The sequence below is a fragment of the Lytechinus variegatus genome, chromosome 5 (genome assembly GCF_018143015.1).
Source record: "Lytechinus variegatus isolate NC3 chromosome 5, Lvar_3.0, whole genome shotgun sequence".
Classification (NCBI taxonomy): domain Eukaryota; kingdom Metazoa; phylum Echinodermata; class Echinoidea; order Temnopleuroida; family Toxopneustidae; genus Lytechinus; species Lytechinus variegatus.
In genome coordinates this window covers 31,832,982-31,849,658 of record NC_054744.1, presented here as the reverse complement: position 1 = coordinate 31,849,658, position 16,677 = coordinate 31,832,982, and the positions used below count along the sequence as shown (strand labels likewise).

The following is a 16,677-nucleotide window of genomic DNA, read 5'->3' as shown; positions in this document are numbered from 1 at the left end:
GTACGGTTATTATGTGTTAGTTTAGCAACATCAGAATCGTTTTTTTTTAGCTCACACTCCATCCAAATGCATCTTCCAATCTCAGCACCATTTGCATATGACCACACGGCTATTTCATTATCAAGAAGTGTGCCCGAAGTCAACTCACATTTTACAGTGATCTGGTGAAGAAGGGTCCCGCCAATCGTGTAATGTGTGCAATTTATGTTTTGTCCTGAGCTCGTAACGAAAAGGAAAATCATACAAGCCATGCACACAGGAAGAATACCTTTCAAACAGGACACCATCTTTGAGAAGTAATCAGGTCATGTACTATCAAAAGCAACACCCTACCACCTGATACATGTGATAGGATGTTTTGAAATAATGGTGGCACCGGAGTGGCCTTGCCGAAGTCATTTGATAGTTACATGGTAAACGCCCCGAGGCCATCTCTTTATTCGATGAGAAATGACATCAGCAAGAAGTGGGGAATTTTGCGATCAATCTTTTCGAAATGATAAATCAGGTCCTCCGGACATGCCGGAAGGCGATTATCCACTTGGTTCTTATCAATTGTTCACAGTACTGTAAATCTTCATGTTTTGAATCATTGGTTTCATCTTAAGACGTCGGCTTAGCTGAAAACTCATTGATTACCGGATATATTCGCTTTGACCAACTTGGCAGTTGATAATGAACTGAATGATTAATAATCTTATTTGTATTAGAAAGAAAAAAACAACACGTTATGGTGGCACAGCCTGGCTTGCATTACCCTGTTGACATAACATTTATGAAGTCATAATCATGACATAGGGATATTTAAAAAAAACAAAATTAACACCATGTTCAGGTACATTCGTCTGCCTACGGGTTTGGTGGTAGTATACATATTCCTTTTTATTATTATTGTCAGTCAAGTTCGGAACATGTGTTCGTGTGTTCATTAGGTCTTAGATGATCTTTGTTTTTCTTCAACGCTTAGTGTGCAAGGGTCGGAAATGATTAGATTATTATTGTAACAATTGCGACAAGGAATGCCTGTCTTTATTTCAAATAAAAAGAATTGAAATATCATGCTTGATCAAGAGTACACGATGCATTGATTTTTTTTAAACCAAAATTACTAAATGTCTGGAGACATTATTTGACAGTGGGTACTCGCTCTCTGAAAAAAATAGGAGCAGACTTTCTAAATAGTATTAAATGCGATGTGAAGACTAACGTCTATCGACATTGGCAACTCATATTAGGACTACATGTACCAAATCGAGTAAAAACATCTTTACTTAACATGCTTAAAGGAAAGGTTATATGTAATGTTAAAGTGGGGTGGATCTGTTTCTAACTACATGTATATAATGTTAATGAAGTCTCAACTGTTGAATTTTAGAAATACAGCTAGTTAGAATTGCGTTGGGTATAAAAGGGTATGCTATATCAGGAACCACTTTTAGGGGACCGATCCGGGACCCGTCTGAATCGAATATGGATAGGATGTATTACCTATCTATGGACATTCAACTTGTATTATACCTAATCTAGAGAGTATGCTTAATTATGCTACTTGCCTAACCAATTAACTAAACTGGAAAGCATTTTTTCATGGAAAATAAGGAAGTACACTGTAACACATCAATGCGATATAAAATAAATTTTCTCATTAATTTTCCAAGGACACGTGGGATAGAAATAATTATGAATGATGGTGGTTATACCATTTAATCTAAGACTTGTATCACATTCTCAGGAGTGAGCTACTTGAAAAGTGAAAGTAGAAGAATAATCAATCAGTCTTTTACTAATTAGTCAACAAGGTCCAGGGGGGATAATCGGAAATGATACCAAACTCTATGTATCTGTTCCCTCCTGAATCGAATGGTTAAGAAGTACATGCACGTTGTGTGTCTAAAGCCTAGGTCACATAGCCCGGCCGGTGTCCGGCATCGGTGGAGCTCGGTGGATTTTTGAGGTGTCGCCGAGCTCCCCTCATCGGTGGCATAGCTCGGTGACGTGACCGGGCTCCGTCCGGAAATCTACAGGCGACCGGCCAAACACCGGCCGATGACCGTCCGGAGTCTGTCTCAAAAGTGGAGATTTTTTTCGGCCGATGTGGCAGCAACTACCGGCCGATGTCCGGCCGATGGTCGGCCGGACATCGGGGGGTATACGGCCGGTACCCGAGCAGGTTAAAGGACACCGTGCGATCACCGGCCGGGTTGTTAACGGGCTTCGAACACTGCCCGGCCGATGTTCGGCCGGTGTACCTCGGACTTGGGGGGCCGATGGTCAGCTATTCCATACCTGTATATATATGTCCACCCTACCTGGAATGGTCAGTTCATCACTATGGCTGCACCGAGAAGACTACGAATGGCGTTGTTAGAACACGAGCTAGCTCAGGCGAGGTTCCAGTACAACTTGGTCCTGGCAGCACTGCTCGAAGAAGCCGAGAGGGAGCGACAGAGGGCCGGCAGAAGAATAAGACGTTGGTGGGTGCGCGAGTGGATCCTACGCAGACCTCGTTTCGGCCAGTATGAGACGCTCATGAGGGAACTCGAGGCCGAGCACGCTGCCGACTTCAAATCCTACCTCCGCATGGTGCCACAGATGTTCTATGAGTTGCTTGACCGAGTTGGCCCCCGCATTGCCAAGACCACAACGTAAGTTTACACTTTATGAACCTACTGTCAAATTGTGGTGAAATGTCTTCCATCCATATTTATTCTAGTTTGATTTTATTCATATTTCACCCTCTTCTGTTGCAGGCATCGAACCCCCTTGGATCCTGGGCTGAAGCTGGCGATCACCTTGAGGTTCTTGGCGACCGGAAGCAGCTATCATGATCTGGCGTTCGCGTTTCGTGTCCCACACAACACCATCTCTCTGTTCGTCCCCGAGGTCTGTCAGGCCATCTACGACGAATACGAGGACGAGATGTGGGCCACTCCCCAGACAGAAGATGAGTGGCGCCCGGTAGCCGAGGGATTCGGAGACAGATGGAACTTTCCCCACTGTTGTGGCGCGATCGATGGGAAACATGTCGCCATCAAGAAGCCCCCCAAGAGCGGCTCACTTTACTACAACTACAAAGGCTTCTTTTCCATCGTCATGCTTGCAGTGGTAAACTCTGACTACAAGTTCATCTGGGCGGATGTGGGGTCACCAGGGTCGTATTCCGACGCCGGCATCTTTAACCGGTCGCGACTGGAGCCAGGTCTGCGTGAGGGAACGATCGGACTACCCCAGCCGGATCCCCTACCAAATGACGACCAGGACACACCCTACTACATGGTCGGAGACGACGCCTTCCCCCTACGGCCATACATGATGAAGCCTTACCCTCATCGGCACCTGAAACGGGACGAGCGGATCTACAACTACCGGTGTTCCAGGGCACGCCGTGTGGTTGAAAACGCGTTTGGTATATTCGCCAATCGCTTCAGATGTCTGCTAACAACCCTGGGATTGAGACCGTCGAAAGTTACCAAGATCGTCAAGGCCTGCATGACCCTTCACAACCTCATGAGGACTCGTTACCCCAACCTTCAGAATGCTGACCTCGACCGGGAAGATGAGCAGGGTCAGATCATCGCGGGTGCATGGCGAGACCAAGCCGTGCTCGAAGATGTGCAAGCAGCAGGGCACGGGCCAAGATTGACCCGACCAGGCAAAGAACTGCGCGCATACCTCAAGAATTACTTTTGCAGTCCTGCCGGGAGTGTGCCATGGCAAGATGTGGCAATAAACCAGCAGTAACTTGTGTCTAATATTGTTACAGTATACCGGATGCAGCCACAGACATTCCATTATTCTTCTCAGGACTTAACGCATTTTTGATGTGTTATACTTTCCATTATTCAGTATGTTGTTTGCAAATAAATCTGTTATTGGGTAATCTTAAAACATTGCCTTTGCTCTTTTTAATTTGAACACTAGTAATAAATGCCAAAAGAAATCAAACCTGTTTGAAAGAATAAATCAATATTAAAATACACCAGTATGAATAAGATGAGATGTGTGTAAATAATACAACAGCAACACATTCATTGTGATTGAATTATTTTTAATCAAAGAATAATCGTCATTGTATCTTTTCTTTCACCTTTAAAAACTAACCTTTCATAAAGAAAAACACTTGTATCAACCAATATGATTAGCTTTGTAATTTTGTAATAGGCTTCAAATGATTGCCCATTAATATGTTTTCACCTTTTAAAAAGTATGTGTTTTTTCATAATGAGGAAGGATCTCCATTGTTTACATATCAGATAAAGTCTTACGAAATATTAATTTTTACTTGAGTACTGTTTAACTTTTGATCTATGCAACTTTGTTAAAATTAACCAATTTTTATGGTGTGTTCTATAAAACCTTCTAAATGACATTTTCTTTCCTTCTAAATTAACTTTGTTTTACCTTTTGAGTTCTCAGTTTATTGCTCTAAGATGTTAAAAAGATAAAAACAATAAAGACAACGACAGAACTTTAGTTTTCATACCTTGGATGTTACCACATACACAATAAATATGGCAATAAACATAAACTGGCACGGGACACCGGCCGATACTCGGTCGTACACCGGCCGATGCGTATTCCGATGTGGTAAGGATGGGGCTGCGATGAGGGAGCTCGGTGAGAGCCCGTCGAATTTTTAACTCCGAAGTTAAATTTCGCCGAGCTGCCACCGATGCGGTTTTTAGCCCCAAACGCCGGCCGGTGACCACGGGAGTCCGGCCGGTGTCCGGCTAAAATCGCATCGCTGGCTCATCGGAACCTCATCGGCCGGGCTATGTGACCTAGGCATTCACGTGCACAAGTCATTTTTTTCATAAAACTTAGTTGTTTTATTATTCTAGGGCTTCACCTGGTTCTTGCAATTTTTTGTTCACACATTTGCAATTAATCTATTCAGGAATAACATCGGAGCTGTGGCTTGTACAAAATGTACAAGAAAGTTGTTACATGTCACTTGATTTGCAAATCTGCACATTAAAGGAGTATAATATATGCCCAGGACACTTCCCTATAACGAGAAAATGCAAGGAAAATTCACTATAGAGAAGGAAAAAATGTACAAATATAATACAATAATATAGAAACACCAATAGGTGCCTTTGAGGACAACAACAGGCACGACGCAAGCTGGGTCTGGTCAATCGCCAGCCAAAGAGCTGCTTATGTCCTTAATAAGCATAATGTATGGCGCCGTCCCTCGTAGGCATGCAGCCTCGACAGTCGCTGCCTTAGCAGACCACTTTAAAAAATGATGACCAAAACTAAATAATGACTTATTGCTGGACAGAAAGTGAGTGGGGATCAAATTAATCCGTGTCAATATCAAAATGGATGAGAATAATGGGAAATGCACCGAGGTAAACAAGGGGAAGGGAAATGGAGACCGTCTATGCACTTGAAACACGGAGAGGGAGTTTGGTTCCCCAAATATTTAGATTTATTTTAGTAATAGATTCTTGGCCTATTTTGATATATTCTTTTGGAATTGTTTGAAATGGACGATTTCTAAGGGAAGGAATACCACTGAATATCCATTGGCTTATATATCTGTGACAAGGGGGGGGGGGCGTAATTCTTTAAAAATGAATATGCATTGGATATATTCATTTCAAAGGGACTGATAATTCGAGTATCAGAAGTTCCTTTGTTTTCTTCCAAAAAATACAGATATCTGGTATGAGACTTGTTTGTGTGCATTCTAGTGGAATGGTAGATATTCCTTCTTTTGTCCATCGCCCTTCCTTATGATCTGTGTACATAATAATATCCACAAATTAGTTTATGTCTTCTTGAATATATTTGGCCAAATAAAATGAAATGTTGTCATGACGCCAAGTGTAGCGCCCGTCGTCAAGTTATAAAAAGTGGCCATCTGCATCTGCATTATGGGAAACTCAAAGTGGAGGAAAATTACAATTCTATTATTACTATGTGCATATTTCAGATTGCTCGGATCACCCTAATTTTGAAACGCTTAAAGTAACCATGGTAATTGTAATATCATACTATAGCGTTGACTAAAGGCTTATCGCCCACCCCTGCTCGGCCCGGAGATCTACTCCTTTCAAACCTGGTAATAAACAAGGATGTAACCTTTATTTAATGCTACTTCTAACCTCAAGTGAATCAGAAAAAACTCACCTAAATGATAATCATAAATCTTCTCCCAACTATATGATATACATGATTCTAGGACATCTACCCCTGGACATCTACCCCCGGACATCTACCCCCGGACATCTACCCCCGGACAACCATCCCCCGGATATCCACCCCCGGACATCTACCCCCAGACATCTACCCCCGGACATCCATCCCCCGGACATCCACCCCCGGACATCCACCCCAAGGAAATCTACCCCCCGGACATCCACCCCCAAGGAAATCTACCCCCACGGACATCTATCCCCCGGACATCTACCCCCGCACAACCACCCCCCGCACATCCACCCCGCACATCTACCCCCGCACATCTATTCTCCGGACATCAACCCCCCCCCCCGGACATCCACCCCCACACATCTATCCCGGACATCCACCCCCTAAGACATCTACCTCCTGATTTTTTTTTTCGGGTGGTGGATATGTCCAGGGGGTTAGATGTCCGGGGGTGAATGTCCGGGGTAGATGTCCTAAAGGGTTCTTGTCCTAGGGGGTACTTTTCCTAAGGGGGTGGATGTCCGGGGGTGGAAGTCCGGGGGATAGATGTCCAGGGGGTATATATCCGGATACGGATTAACATGACACCATGAGCAAAGAACAAGGCTTTATATATTCCGGTAATCTAGTGGTAATTTTGATTTCGCCGTTTTCCACTGCAAAGTAAATAATTTACAATGCTTCATACAGTGATCAATCTAGACATAATTGTGTGATTGTTGTTAATAGCTGTGATACTTTCCAATTCAATCTGGAATCCTTTATATCGCAATATCCAAAATTTAATGAAAATCATAACCAGGAGTCACAACCTTGATTAAGGAAACCGATCCCAAGCAGTAGTCGTTAAAAGTTGGTCAAAGTTACAGGAAATGGGTGAATGTCCATTCACTTATATGGAATGTTTCTGGATTATCATATTTGATATAAAGTTTAATTCCATTTGTCAAAGCAACAAATTCTCATTTGCTTGCCTTTATAATGGGAGTAAAAAGAAATAAAATTGAGACCACCCGTCGTTCACAGTACTTTTAAAAAGTTTATCAAAGGGCCTCAAACAAACTGTAAGCTTCAAAACCAGCGATGACACAGTACGAAATCGTTACTTATAACAAATACCACGTCACGGATATGGCCAGCTATAATGAAATTCCTACCCGAAGAAACGTTCCTTATAATTACAAAAGGTTAATAAAAATTGCGTATTTACTTTACTAGACTTATTAACATCAACGTACTTAAGGTGTGATATACCCACAGTGTTTGTAAAATAAATTAACAACTTATTTTAGCGGATCAGTCTATCGTATGATCCGCCACTTGCCATTCTGACCAGTAAGTTGTATCTATCAGGTAATTCATGCTGAAGCTCCTCAGGCAAAGGTGGTTGAGATGCTGCAGGCTGAGGCAGATCATGAAGTGAAGGTAAGGGTCGAGGTGGTACCACGTCTGAAGAAGATGGTGACGATGTTTTACCATTCCCAAGGTTAATATCATTATCTTTATTCATCGCAGGGGTGTGTTGTGAGTTAGCTGAATCTTGAAGTTCACCTTCTGATTGCGATGTGAACCTGAAGTGTGGGCTGAGATGTCCTGCGTCACTGCTTGTTTCATCATTATCACATGCTGCTGCTGCTGGTGTGGTTGTGGTTGTAGGTGGAAGAACAATACCAGTTGTCGTGGGACCACCATGTGCTTTGTATTTCGAAGCATTAGCTGTAAAACATACGGGCTCACGATATTGATCTCTGTCTTGAAGCCCTAATGCTTTATGGGGCGGATGTTCTTTCCCTGTTTGGTGGACTTCATGAAGGTCTGCTTTTGACCCTACAGTCCCATCATTTTTAATGCTATTTTGTCGAATGTGCTCATCCCCGCCACCTCCTATGGGTCTCAGTTCGAGCATATTGCTTTCTATATTATTGCTCATGTTGCCTCTTGGCCTTAAAGAGACTTGGAACGTCTTGGTAATAAATTTACAACATATTGCACCAAAAAACATTAAAACGAGTATTATTACAACAATTATTGCCGGGAAAACATAAGAGTGATTTCTTTTAACTTTACTTGGGGATAAAATATACTCGGTTTCTTGCAGCATTGTCATGATTGTGCTGCCTCCTAAGGGTTTTTTCGGGATAGGTGTTGAAAAACTCGCTGTACTCGACATGGACATACTTGTTGAATCAGATCCTTTAGATGGAAGCAATGGGTAAGGACTAGATGGTTCACCCTCTTTCAATTTTAATGTAAAATAAGAAACCTCGCAAGAAAAGGTAACGTCCTTGTTTGGGTAGAAGTCACAATGGTAGGTAGATAAGTCCTCAACTTGTATATTCCTGATTTTGAGTGTAAACGATTTCGCATTATCAGTGATTTTTTCTACCGTTTGCGAGGCATTCAATAAAACATTCAAACAAGTTGCTGGTGTACATTCGATGAGTCTATCACCATATCCATTTCTCCAGATTATCATTTGCTCCTTCTTTAAATCATGTTCTAAGATACAAAACAACTCAACTGTTTCCCCGATATCAACGTCCATCTTTTCAACTTTCCATTCGCTACATTGCTGAATTGCTGCAACGTTAACTAAATCACCAAATATTGCTACAAATACAAATAGTATTACTAATATCTTCGTCAAATGCATGGTTAAGTATCGCGAGAAAATGTTCTTAACAGCAAAATTAGGTTTTCTGCTGCCTGGCGATGGATACCGCTGTCTAATCTACTTTAAAAAAATAGATAACCTTAATCATCGATGTTTGGTTGTGTTATTTGCTTTTCATTTTTATCATACCGTGATAAGAGTGGAGATTATTAACTATTAGGAATCCCTTGGAATGATCGAGATCAATATCATATCTAATGGACTAGTTTATCATAATTATTGAAGAACACCCTTGTAGTAAGTCATGGGATTAATCAAAGTGGCAATGCCCGGCTTCATTTCCAAGTAACATGACGTGTTTAGCATTTGTAATCATGTCTATACGGACAGTTGTCCAGTATTATGTATGTCATGCATGTACAGGTCTGTAATCATATACTAGGAGATTGGTCATTCAATTTTCACAACAAAGCGATGTTTTGTGTTTCTTTTTCATAAGATATATTATTTCTATTATTCCTTTGTTACTGCTGTGTGTTTGCCCCCTTCAATAAATATAATGTATACATTACTTCAATCGATAAAAAGGCTTTCTAAGATATGCAAATTGCTATCAAATAATCACGGGAAATTAAACCAGCAGCATGAGTTGTGGAAGGGGGGGGGGGGGCTTCATCCCAATCCTAAACACCTTAACCCTACAAGGAGTGGGGCATCTTTTTTCACGTCTCGCGCAACATCGCGACATCACATGACTTTTTACCGTGTTTACGTGACAATGTCATGCCGAAAATGGCTAACTTTTGTACTTTGTGTACAAAGTATAAGGAGATGAAATTCATCAAAGGGTGATGATTTTTCGTTATACTTTGTATATAAACGACCACTCAACTGTTACAGTATCGAACGCTTTTTCAAAGTCAATACAGAGTGCGAGACCAACATTATGCTTTTTGCAATAATTTTGAATATCAACAAAAAGTCTTACATTTTCGCCAATATAACGTCCTTGAGAAAACCACATTGATAATGATTTATGAGAGGTGATATTACTTTTTTTATTCGGAAAGAAATAATTTTTGCGAGAACCTTATAATCACTATTCAATAAATAGATTGGACGCCAATTTTTTAGTAAAAGTAAATTTTCCCTTTTTTATGCGGCAGTGTAATAATACTTCTCCTCATTGAATGAGGTAATATATTTTTTCAAAGCTTTCATTAAAACCTAAGCATAGTAAAGAAATTATTTCATTCCAAAAAAGTCCTGTAAAACTGAATTGGCAACCCGTCACTCCCTGGTGACTTATTATTTGCAAAAGACATAATCGAATCATAACACTCCTTCTCTGTTATCATTGATCCCAACATATTTATGTCACTCTCATTTACAGTTGGTATATTTAAGTTTTTCATTCATATATTCCTATTCAGAATGTTCTCTTGAGATTAAAACGAATTAGCATAAAAGGTCCTTTCTTCTTCAAAAATATTTCTTGAATTAAAAATAATACCTGTATTTGTTTGGAGCCGAAATATACATTTCTATTCTTAATTTCTTTTGTGAAGTGTTTACCTTGCGATAAGCCATGGATTACGGACAAGATTAAAGCTTATGTATAGTTTTGGTATATCCACCAAAATGCACCTATCACTATTCCAATTCATTGCTAGCTAATATGAATGGATATGCCCTATAACAGTTATGATGTGGAGGATATGAAATGAAAATGTGTTTTACAGGATAAATTTTGCGATTTTACATGGAAATTTAACTTGATCGGGTAACCCGACCAAATTAAAATATCTGTGTGTTTTTGTCTTTCAATTAAATCCTATTCCAAATCATGGAATGGGCTGAAACTTTCAAGATATGTTCTTTGTCTGTAACTTTTGGATATCTAATCACTAAATTTATAAGATAAGTGCTAGAATGCCCATTTTTAAAATTAAAACAAGCATCGCCGAGAGAGGGCGCTATATATCCAAGATTTGAATATTTGAAATTTTCTCAGAGAAGTGCAGTTGGAAAAATATCTAACGGTCTCTACGCTTCAGTAAGACTGTCATATTAGATGATATTCGATTATCAATCACATTATTGACCCTTTACCAAAGCTATACACAGGCTTTAAGATTATGATTCGCGATCGTCAGCGTGCATTCCGTGAAGGTAATAACGAAACAAGTCGCCTTCTGAAAAGGAAAGTATCACGTGAAATTTTGAAGCGTAAGAAAATTATGCAATTGCTCGGTGCGCCTTCTACCCCTTCTGGAATCCCATGCAGAATCACGTTGTTTTGCTTGCTACGGTTGACCAGATCTACTACATCTCTTCTCAGCTTATTAACATATTCATAGCTCGCTTTTGTTGCTTAAATAGTTACAAATTGCATTTTTTTTCCAATAACGTAAGAGCTAATCACATTCCACATGTTCATTCAAGCGTGGATATTTAATTGAACACGTTTGAATCATTTAAGCATGTTAATTGGTCATGAACATAATGAAAAAAATGTGAAAAGATCATTTTCAGTTCCCAAAATAAAACGATACTTGCCTATAATATTTGAAAATCGTATTTTTTATTTTTCAATAAATGTTCATTGAACCGTGAAACGATGAATATTATTGAAGAAACCCTTCCCCAAAATGACTGTCATCATATTCTATCATTTTTTTATTGATAGAAATGTGTAAAAATCCAGTTGTAGCAAATGTGGACTTGTGTTTATTCAACTGTGAAATTTAGCAAAAAAAAGTTGTATCGTCTTTTAGGAAGTACCCTTTACAAGCCTTCTAACTATTTATCATGATAAGAATGTGGAATTAGTTCCAATAAAATGGAATCAAAGTCATGATATTTGGCTTGCGCCTTTTGAAAAGTGACAGTTTTGCCTTCTGCCGGTGCTCACTAAAGCATGACGTAAAATACGTCCATAACATTTACTTGGAGTGTAGCTTATGACATTAACTACACGCTCATGTAAAAATATATCAAAAACTCGCATTGCTTCGTGAATTAAATTGATGCTTGTTTGAGGGGGACCTACTTTTTTAGTTTTTCATCTTCGTGATGGAAATTATCATAATTTGAGAGTGATTATCATCTATAAACAAGACATATGTTTTTTATTTCATTATTCTTAAAAAAAATCATTGCCTGTCAATTCATTTAAAGTACACAATCGAAGAATCAAAGTATTTTATAATGACTTTATGCGGTCGTCATTGTAAAGGGGAAGTATTACTAATTAGATATATAACTTCACTTTTCAAAATAGTGATCAGAGTTTTCAGAAATCAGCTCTCAAAATTGATTTATTTTCATGCCATATTTCTGCCATCCACCGGTCCTCTTGCGAGCTCCAGCTGAGTGACGTCACACAATGAGTAGTGAGCAGCTGAGCTGACATCAGCCCATTGGAGACGATCTTTCCAATCAGCGTTTTTTGCTCTTAAAATTGTTTATTGCTCTTAAGATTGGTCTTGTTATATAGATAAAAGTTTGAATGTACTGAGCATTGAAATAAAGTGCACATTTATCTTTTTTTGGTAACCGATATTAAGCTTAGAAAAAATGATTTTTTTTTCAAGAAATATATGTAAATAAACAAAGCATATTTTCACTTAGAAATCACACTTGCGTCACATTAATATTATAATCAATATAAAGCATAGACATTCTTCTTCACGACTGAACAAATATTATGAAATTTCATTAAGCAGCAAAGTCAGGAACCACAAAAAAACACGGCAATATCCATCACGAAATGACTGAAATTGCAGTTGAATTGCCGAAGCATTATTGGGCAACAGCTTCGTGCGTATGGCAAGCCGTATTGATATATATTGTGATTTTGTGATATCACGAATTCGAATTACTGATATCACGAATTCGAATTACTGATATCACTAATTCGATTTAGTGATATCACTAATTCGATTTAGTGATATCACCAAATCGAATTAGTGATATCACTAATTCCCATATGTTTTTCACACAAATCCCTTTTTTGATATCAAGAAATAGAATTTGTGATATCACTAAATCGAATTAGTGATATCACTAAATCGAATTAGTGATATCACAAATTCGAATTTGTGATATCACTAAATGAATTTGTGATATCAAAAATTCGAATTAGTGATATCAGGAATTGAATTTGTGATATCACGAATTCTATTTCGTGATATCAAAAAAGGGGTTTGTGTAGTAAATGAATAGAAATTAGTGATATCACTAATTCGAATTTGTGATATCACAAAATGAATTTGTGATATCACTAAATCGAATTAGTGATATCACTAAATCGAATTAGTGATATCACTAAATCGAATATGTGATATCACTAATTCCAATTTTTGATATCACAAATTCATTTAGTGATATCACTAATACGATTTTGTGATATCATTAATTCGACTTAGTGATATCACTAATTCGAATTAGTGATATCACAAAATGACAAAAGAAATTTAGCACTCATGTTGTGAAAGATATCGCTTTGATTTCGAGCTTTACCTCAGTGCTAGAATTCACGTGGTATTTTGAGCTTTACTTTAGTGCTAGAATTCACGTGGTATTTTGAGCTTTACTTTAGTGCTAGAATTCACGTGGTATTTTGAGCTTTACTTTAGTGCTAGAATTCACGTGGTATTTTGAGCTTTACTTTAGTGCTAGAATTCACGTTGTATTTTGAGCTTTACTTTAGTGCTAGAATTCACGTGGTATTTTGAGCTTTTGATTTTAGTGCTAAAATTCACGTGGTATTTTGAGCTTTACTTTAGTGCTAGAATTCACGTGGTATTTTGAGCTTTACTTTAGTGCTAGAATTCACGTGGTATTTTGAGCTTTACTTTAGTGCTAGAATTCACGTGGTATTTTGAGCTTTACTTTAGTGCTAGAATTCACGTGGTATTTTGAGCTATACTTTAGTGCTCAAATTCAGCTCTGTTTCTATCGCTAGTTTAGCGTTTTAATTCACTTGGTATTTATTACATTGATGCAAAAAATAACCTGTGATCTAAACCTTTACATTAGTGCAATAATTCAGTTCTGATTTTTTTTGCACTTTATTCGTTTAAATCGATTGGCAACATATCAAGAATGAAATTAAGGATATGTTGCCAATTTCTATGTAATCATTCAGTATTCTCTTTTGACGTATGATATTTTGGGGTTTGTTTTATTACAAAAAATGAACAACTTATACTTTATTTGCATTTTTATGGTTGAAATTTAGTTTTGAGTGGCACATTAGACAAAAAAAATGAACGCTAATTGTGCAAAAATTGGCAACATATCAGGAATTCATTTCGTGATATGTTGCCAATTTGTTGTTTTTAAATATTATTATTATTTTTTCGACATCGCGTCTACTACACACTCTCGCTAAACTACACTCACGTTGCCACAATCTTCATGTGCCAATCCATCATTAATTATCTCTTCATGTTTTATGGACAATTCCAAATTTGAGTACCGTAAGTAACGGTGTATTAACCGCACCTTTTTCTCGGCGGGGCAGAAGCAAAAGTCGGGGGTGCGGTTTATACACGGTGACGGGTCTGAGCCAGCCCGCCGTAACCCCTCCCGTACATGTACGATGTCTGCCAGTTCACAACACATCGAGTGGCCGGGCGTAGCCGCCCAGGCAATGTCGTTTAGAGGGGTATGAGCCGCGGGTAATGGGAAGCGATTATTGCAATATTAATTAAATGTTGTCCATAACAAACGCACCCACCTTCATGACACTAATTTTGACTTTATTCTCGATTCAAAGTAGTGAAGTTCCCTTACAACGCAATCTCTAAGCTCACTCAACTCTCGCTCAGCGGTGACAAAATATTACCGAGTATGCTTGGCGTCTCTTTAAATTCGCCAGGGAACTTCACTACTTTGAATCGAGAATAAAGTCAAAATTAGTGTCATGAAGGTGGGTGCGTTTGTTATGGACAACATTTAATTAATATTGCAATAATCGCTTCCCATTACCCGCGGCTCATACCCCTCTAAACGACATTGCCTGGGCGGCTACGCCCGGCCACTCGATGTGTTGTGAACTGGCAGACATCGTACATGTACGGGAGGGGTTACGGCGGGCTGGCTCAGACCCGTCACCGTGTATAAACCGCACCCCCGACTTTTGCTTCTGCCCCGCCGAGAAAAAGGTGCGGTTAATACACCGTTACTTACGGTACTCAAATTTGGAATTGTCCATAAAACATGAAGAGATAATTAATGATGGATTGGCACATGAAGATTGTGGCAACGTGAGTGTAGTTTAGCGAGAGTGTGTAGTAGACGCGATGTCGAAAAAATAATAATAATATTTAAAAACAACAAATTGGCAACATATCACGAAATGAATTACTGATATGTTGCCAATTTTTGCACAATTAGCGTTCATTTTTTTTTGTCTAATGTGCCACTCAAAACTAAATTTCAACCATAAAAATGCAAATAAAGTATAAGTTGTTCATTTTTTTGTAATAAAAAAAACAAACCCCAAAATATCATACGTCAAAAGAGAATACTGAATGATTACATAGAAATTGGCAACATATCCTTAATTTCATTCTTGATATGTTGCCAATCGATTTAAACGAATAAAGTGCAAAAAAAAAATCAGAACTGAATTATTGCACTAATGTAAAGGTTTAGATCACAGGTTATTTTTTGCATCAATGTAATAAATACCAAGTGAATTAAAACGCTAAACTAGCGATAGAAACAGAGCTGAATTTGAGCACTAAAGTAAAGCTCAAAATACCACGTGAATTCTAGCACTAAAGTAAAGCTCAAAATACCACGTGAATTCTAGCACTAAAGTAAAGCTCAAAATACCACGTGAATTCTAGCACTAAAGTAAAGCTCAAAATACCCCCTGAATTCTAGCACTAAAGTAAAGCTCAAAATACCACGTGAATTCTAGCACTAAAGTTAAGCTCAAAATACCACTTGAATTCTAGCACTAAAGTAAAGCTCAAAATACCACGTGAATTCTAGCACTAAAGTAAAGCTCAAAATACCACGTGAATTCTAGCACTAAAGTAAAGCTCAAAATACCACGTGAATTCTAGCACTAAAGTAAAGCTCGAAATCAAAGCGATATCTTTCACAACATGAGTGCTAAATTTCTTTTGTCATTTTGTGATATCACTAATTCGAATTAGTGATATCACTAAATCGAATTAGTGATATCACTAATTCGAATTAGTGATATCACTAATTCGAATTTTTGATATCACAAATTCATTTAGTGATATCACAAATTCGAATTTGTGATATCACTAATTCGATTTAGTGATATCACTAATTCGATTTCTTGATATCAAAAAAGGGATTTGTGTGAAAAACATATGGGAATTAGTGATATCACTAATTCGATTTGGTGATATCACTAAATCGAATTAGTGATATCACTAAATCGAATTAGTGATATCAGTAATTCGAATTAGTGATATCAGTAATTCGAATTCGTGATATCACAAAATCACAATATATATCAATACGGCTTGCCATACGTGCGGACTTTGTTTCATATATCTTAAAAATCCTATAGAAATAGGGTGATGGTCTGTGGCCAAATGCGTTGGCCATTGTTTTGTCATGTGCGAGGACTCTGGTTCAAAACCAGGATTTTTTTTCTGGGTATTTTTTTTTATTCCTTCCCCGTTCGTACCCATCTTTTTCTCTTTTTATTTTCTTGTGAAATTCTATTCAGACCTGTATTTATCAAATCTTAATTATTAATTGATGCTTTTGATTTTCAAGTTTTAGATTCTAGATTCTACTCTTATTTGGGATGGGAGGGGTAGAGGATGAGTTAAAAATCCACAACTAAAAATTATTTGAATAGAGTAATTTCCCTTGTTGTTTTTACTCAAAGCAGTCATATA

General features: G+C 38.3%; 1 protein-coding gene across 1 annotated transcript; it reads left to right on the top strand.

Annotated features, from left to right (window-relative positions):
- Nucleotides 1–1,894: 1,894 nt before the first annotated feature.
- LOC121415935 (putative nuclease HARBI1) lies at nucleotides 1,895–4,789 on the top strand. Its single transcript, XM_041609336.1, has 2 exons — nucleotides 1,895–2,645; nucleotides 2,751–4,789. Exons 1-2 carry the CDS (start codon nucleotides 2,233–2,235, stop codon nucleotides 3,739–3,741), a joined length of 1,404 nt encoding a protein of 467 aa, XP_041465270.1. The 5' UTR covers nucleotides 1,895–2,232; the 3' UTR covers nucleotides 3,742–4,789.
- The last annotated feature ends 11,888 nt before the right edge of the window (nucleotides 4,790–16,677 follow it).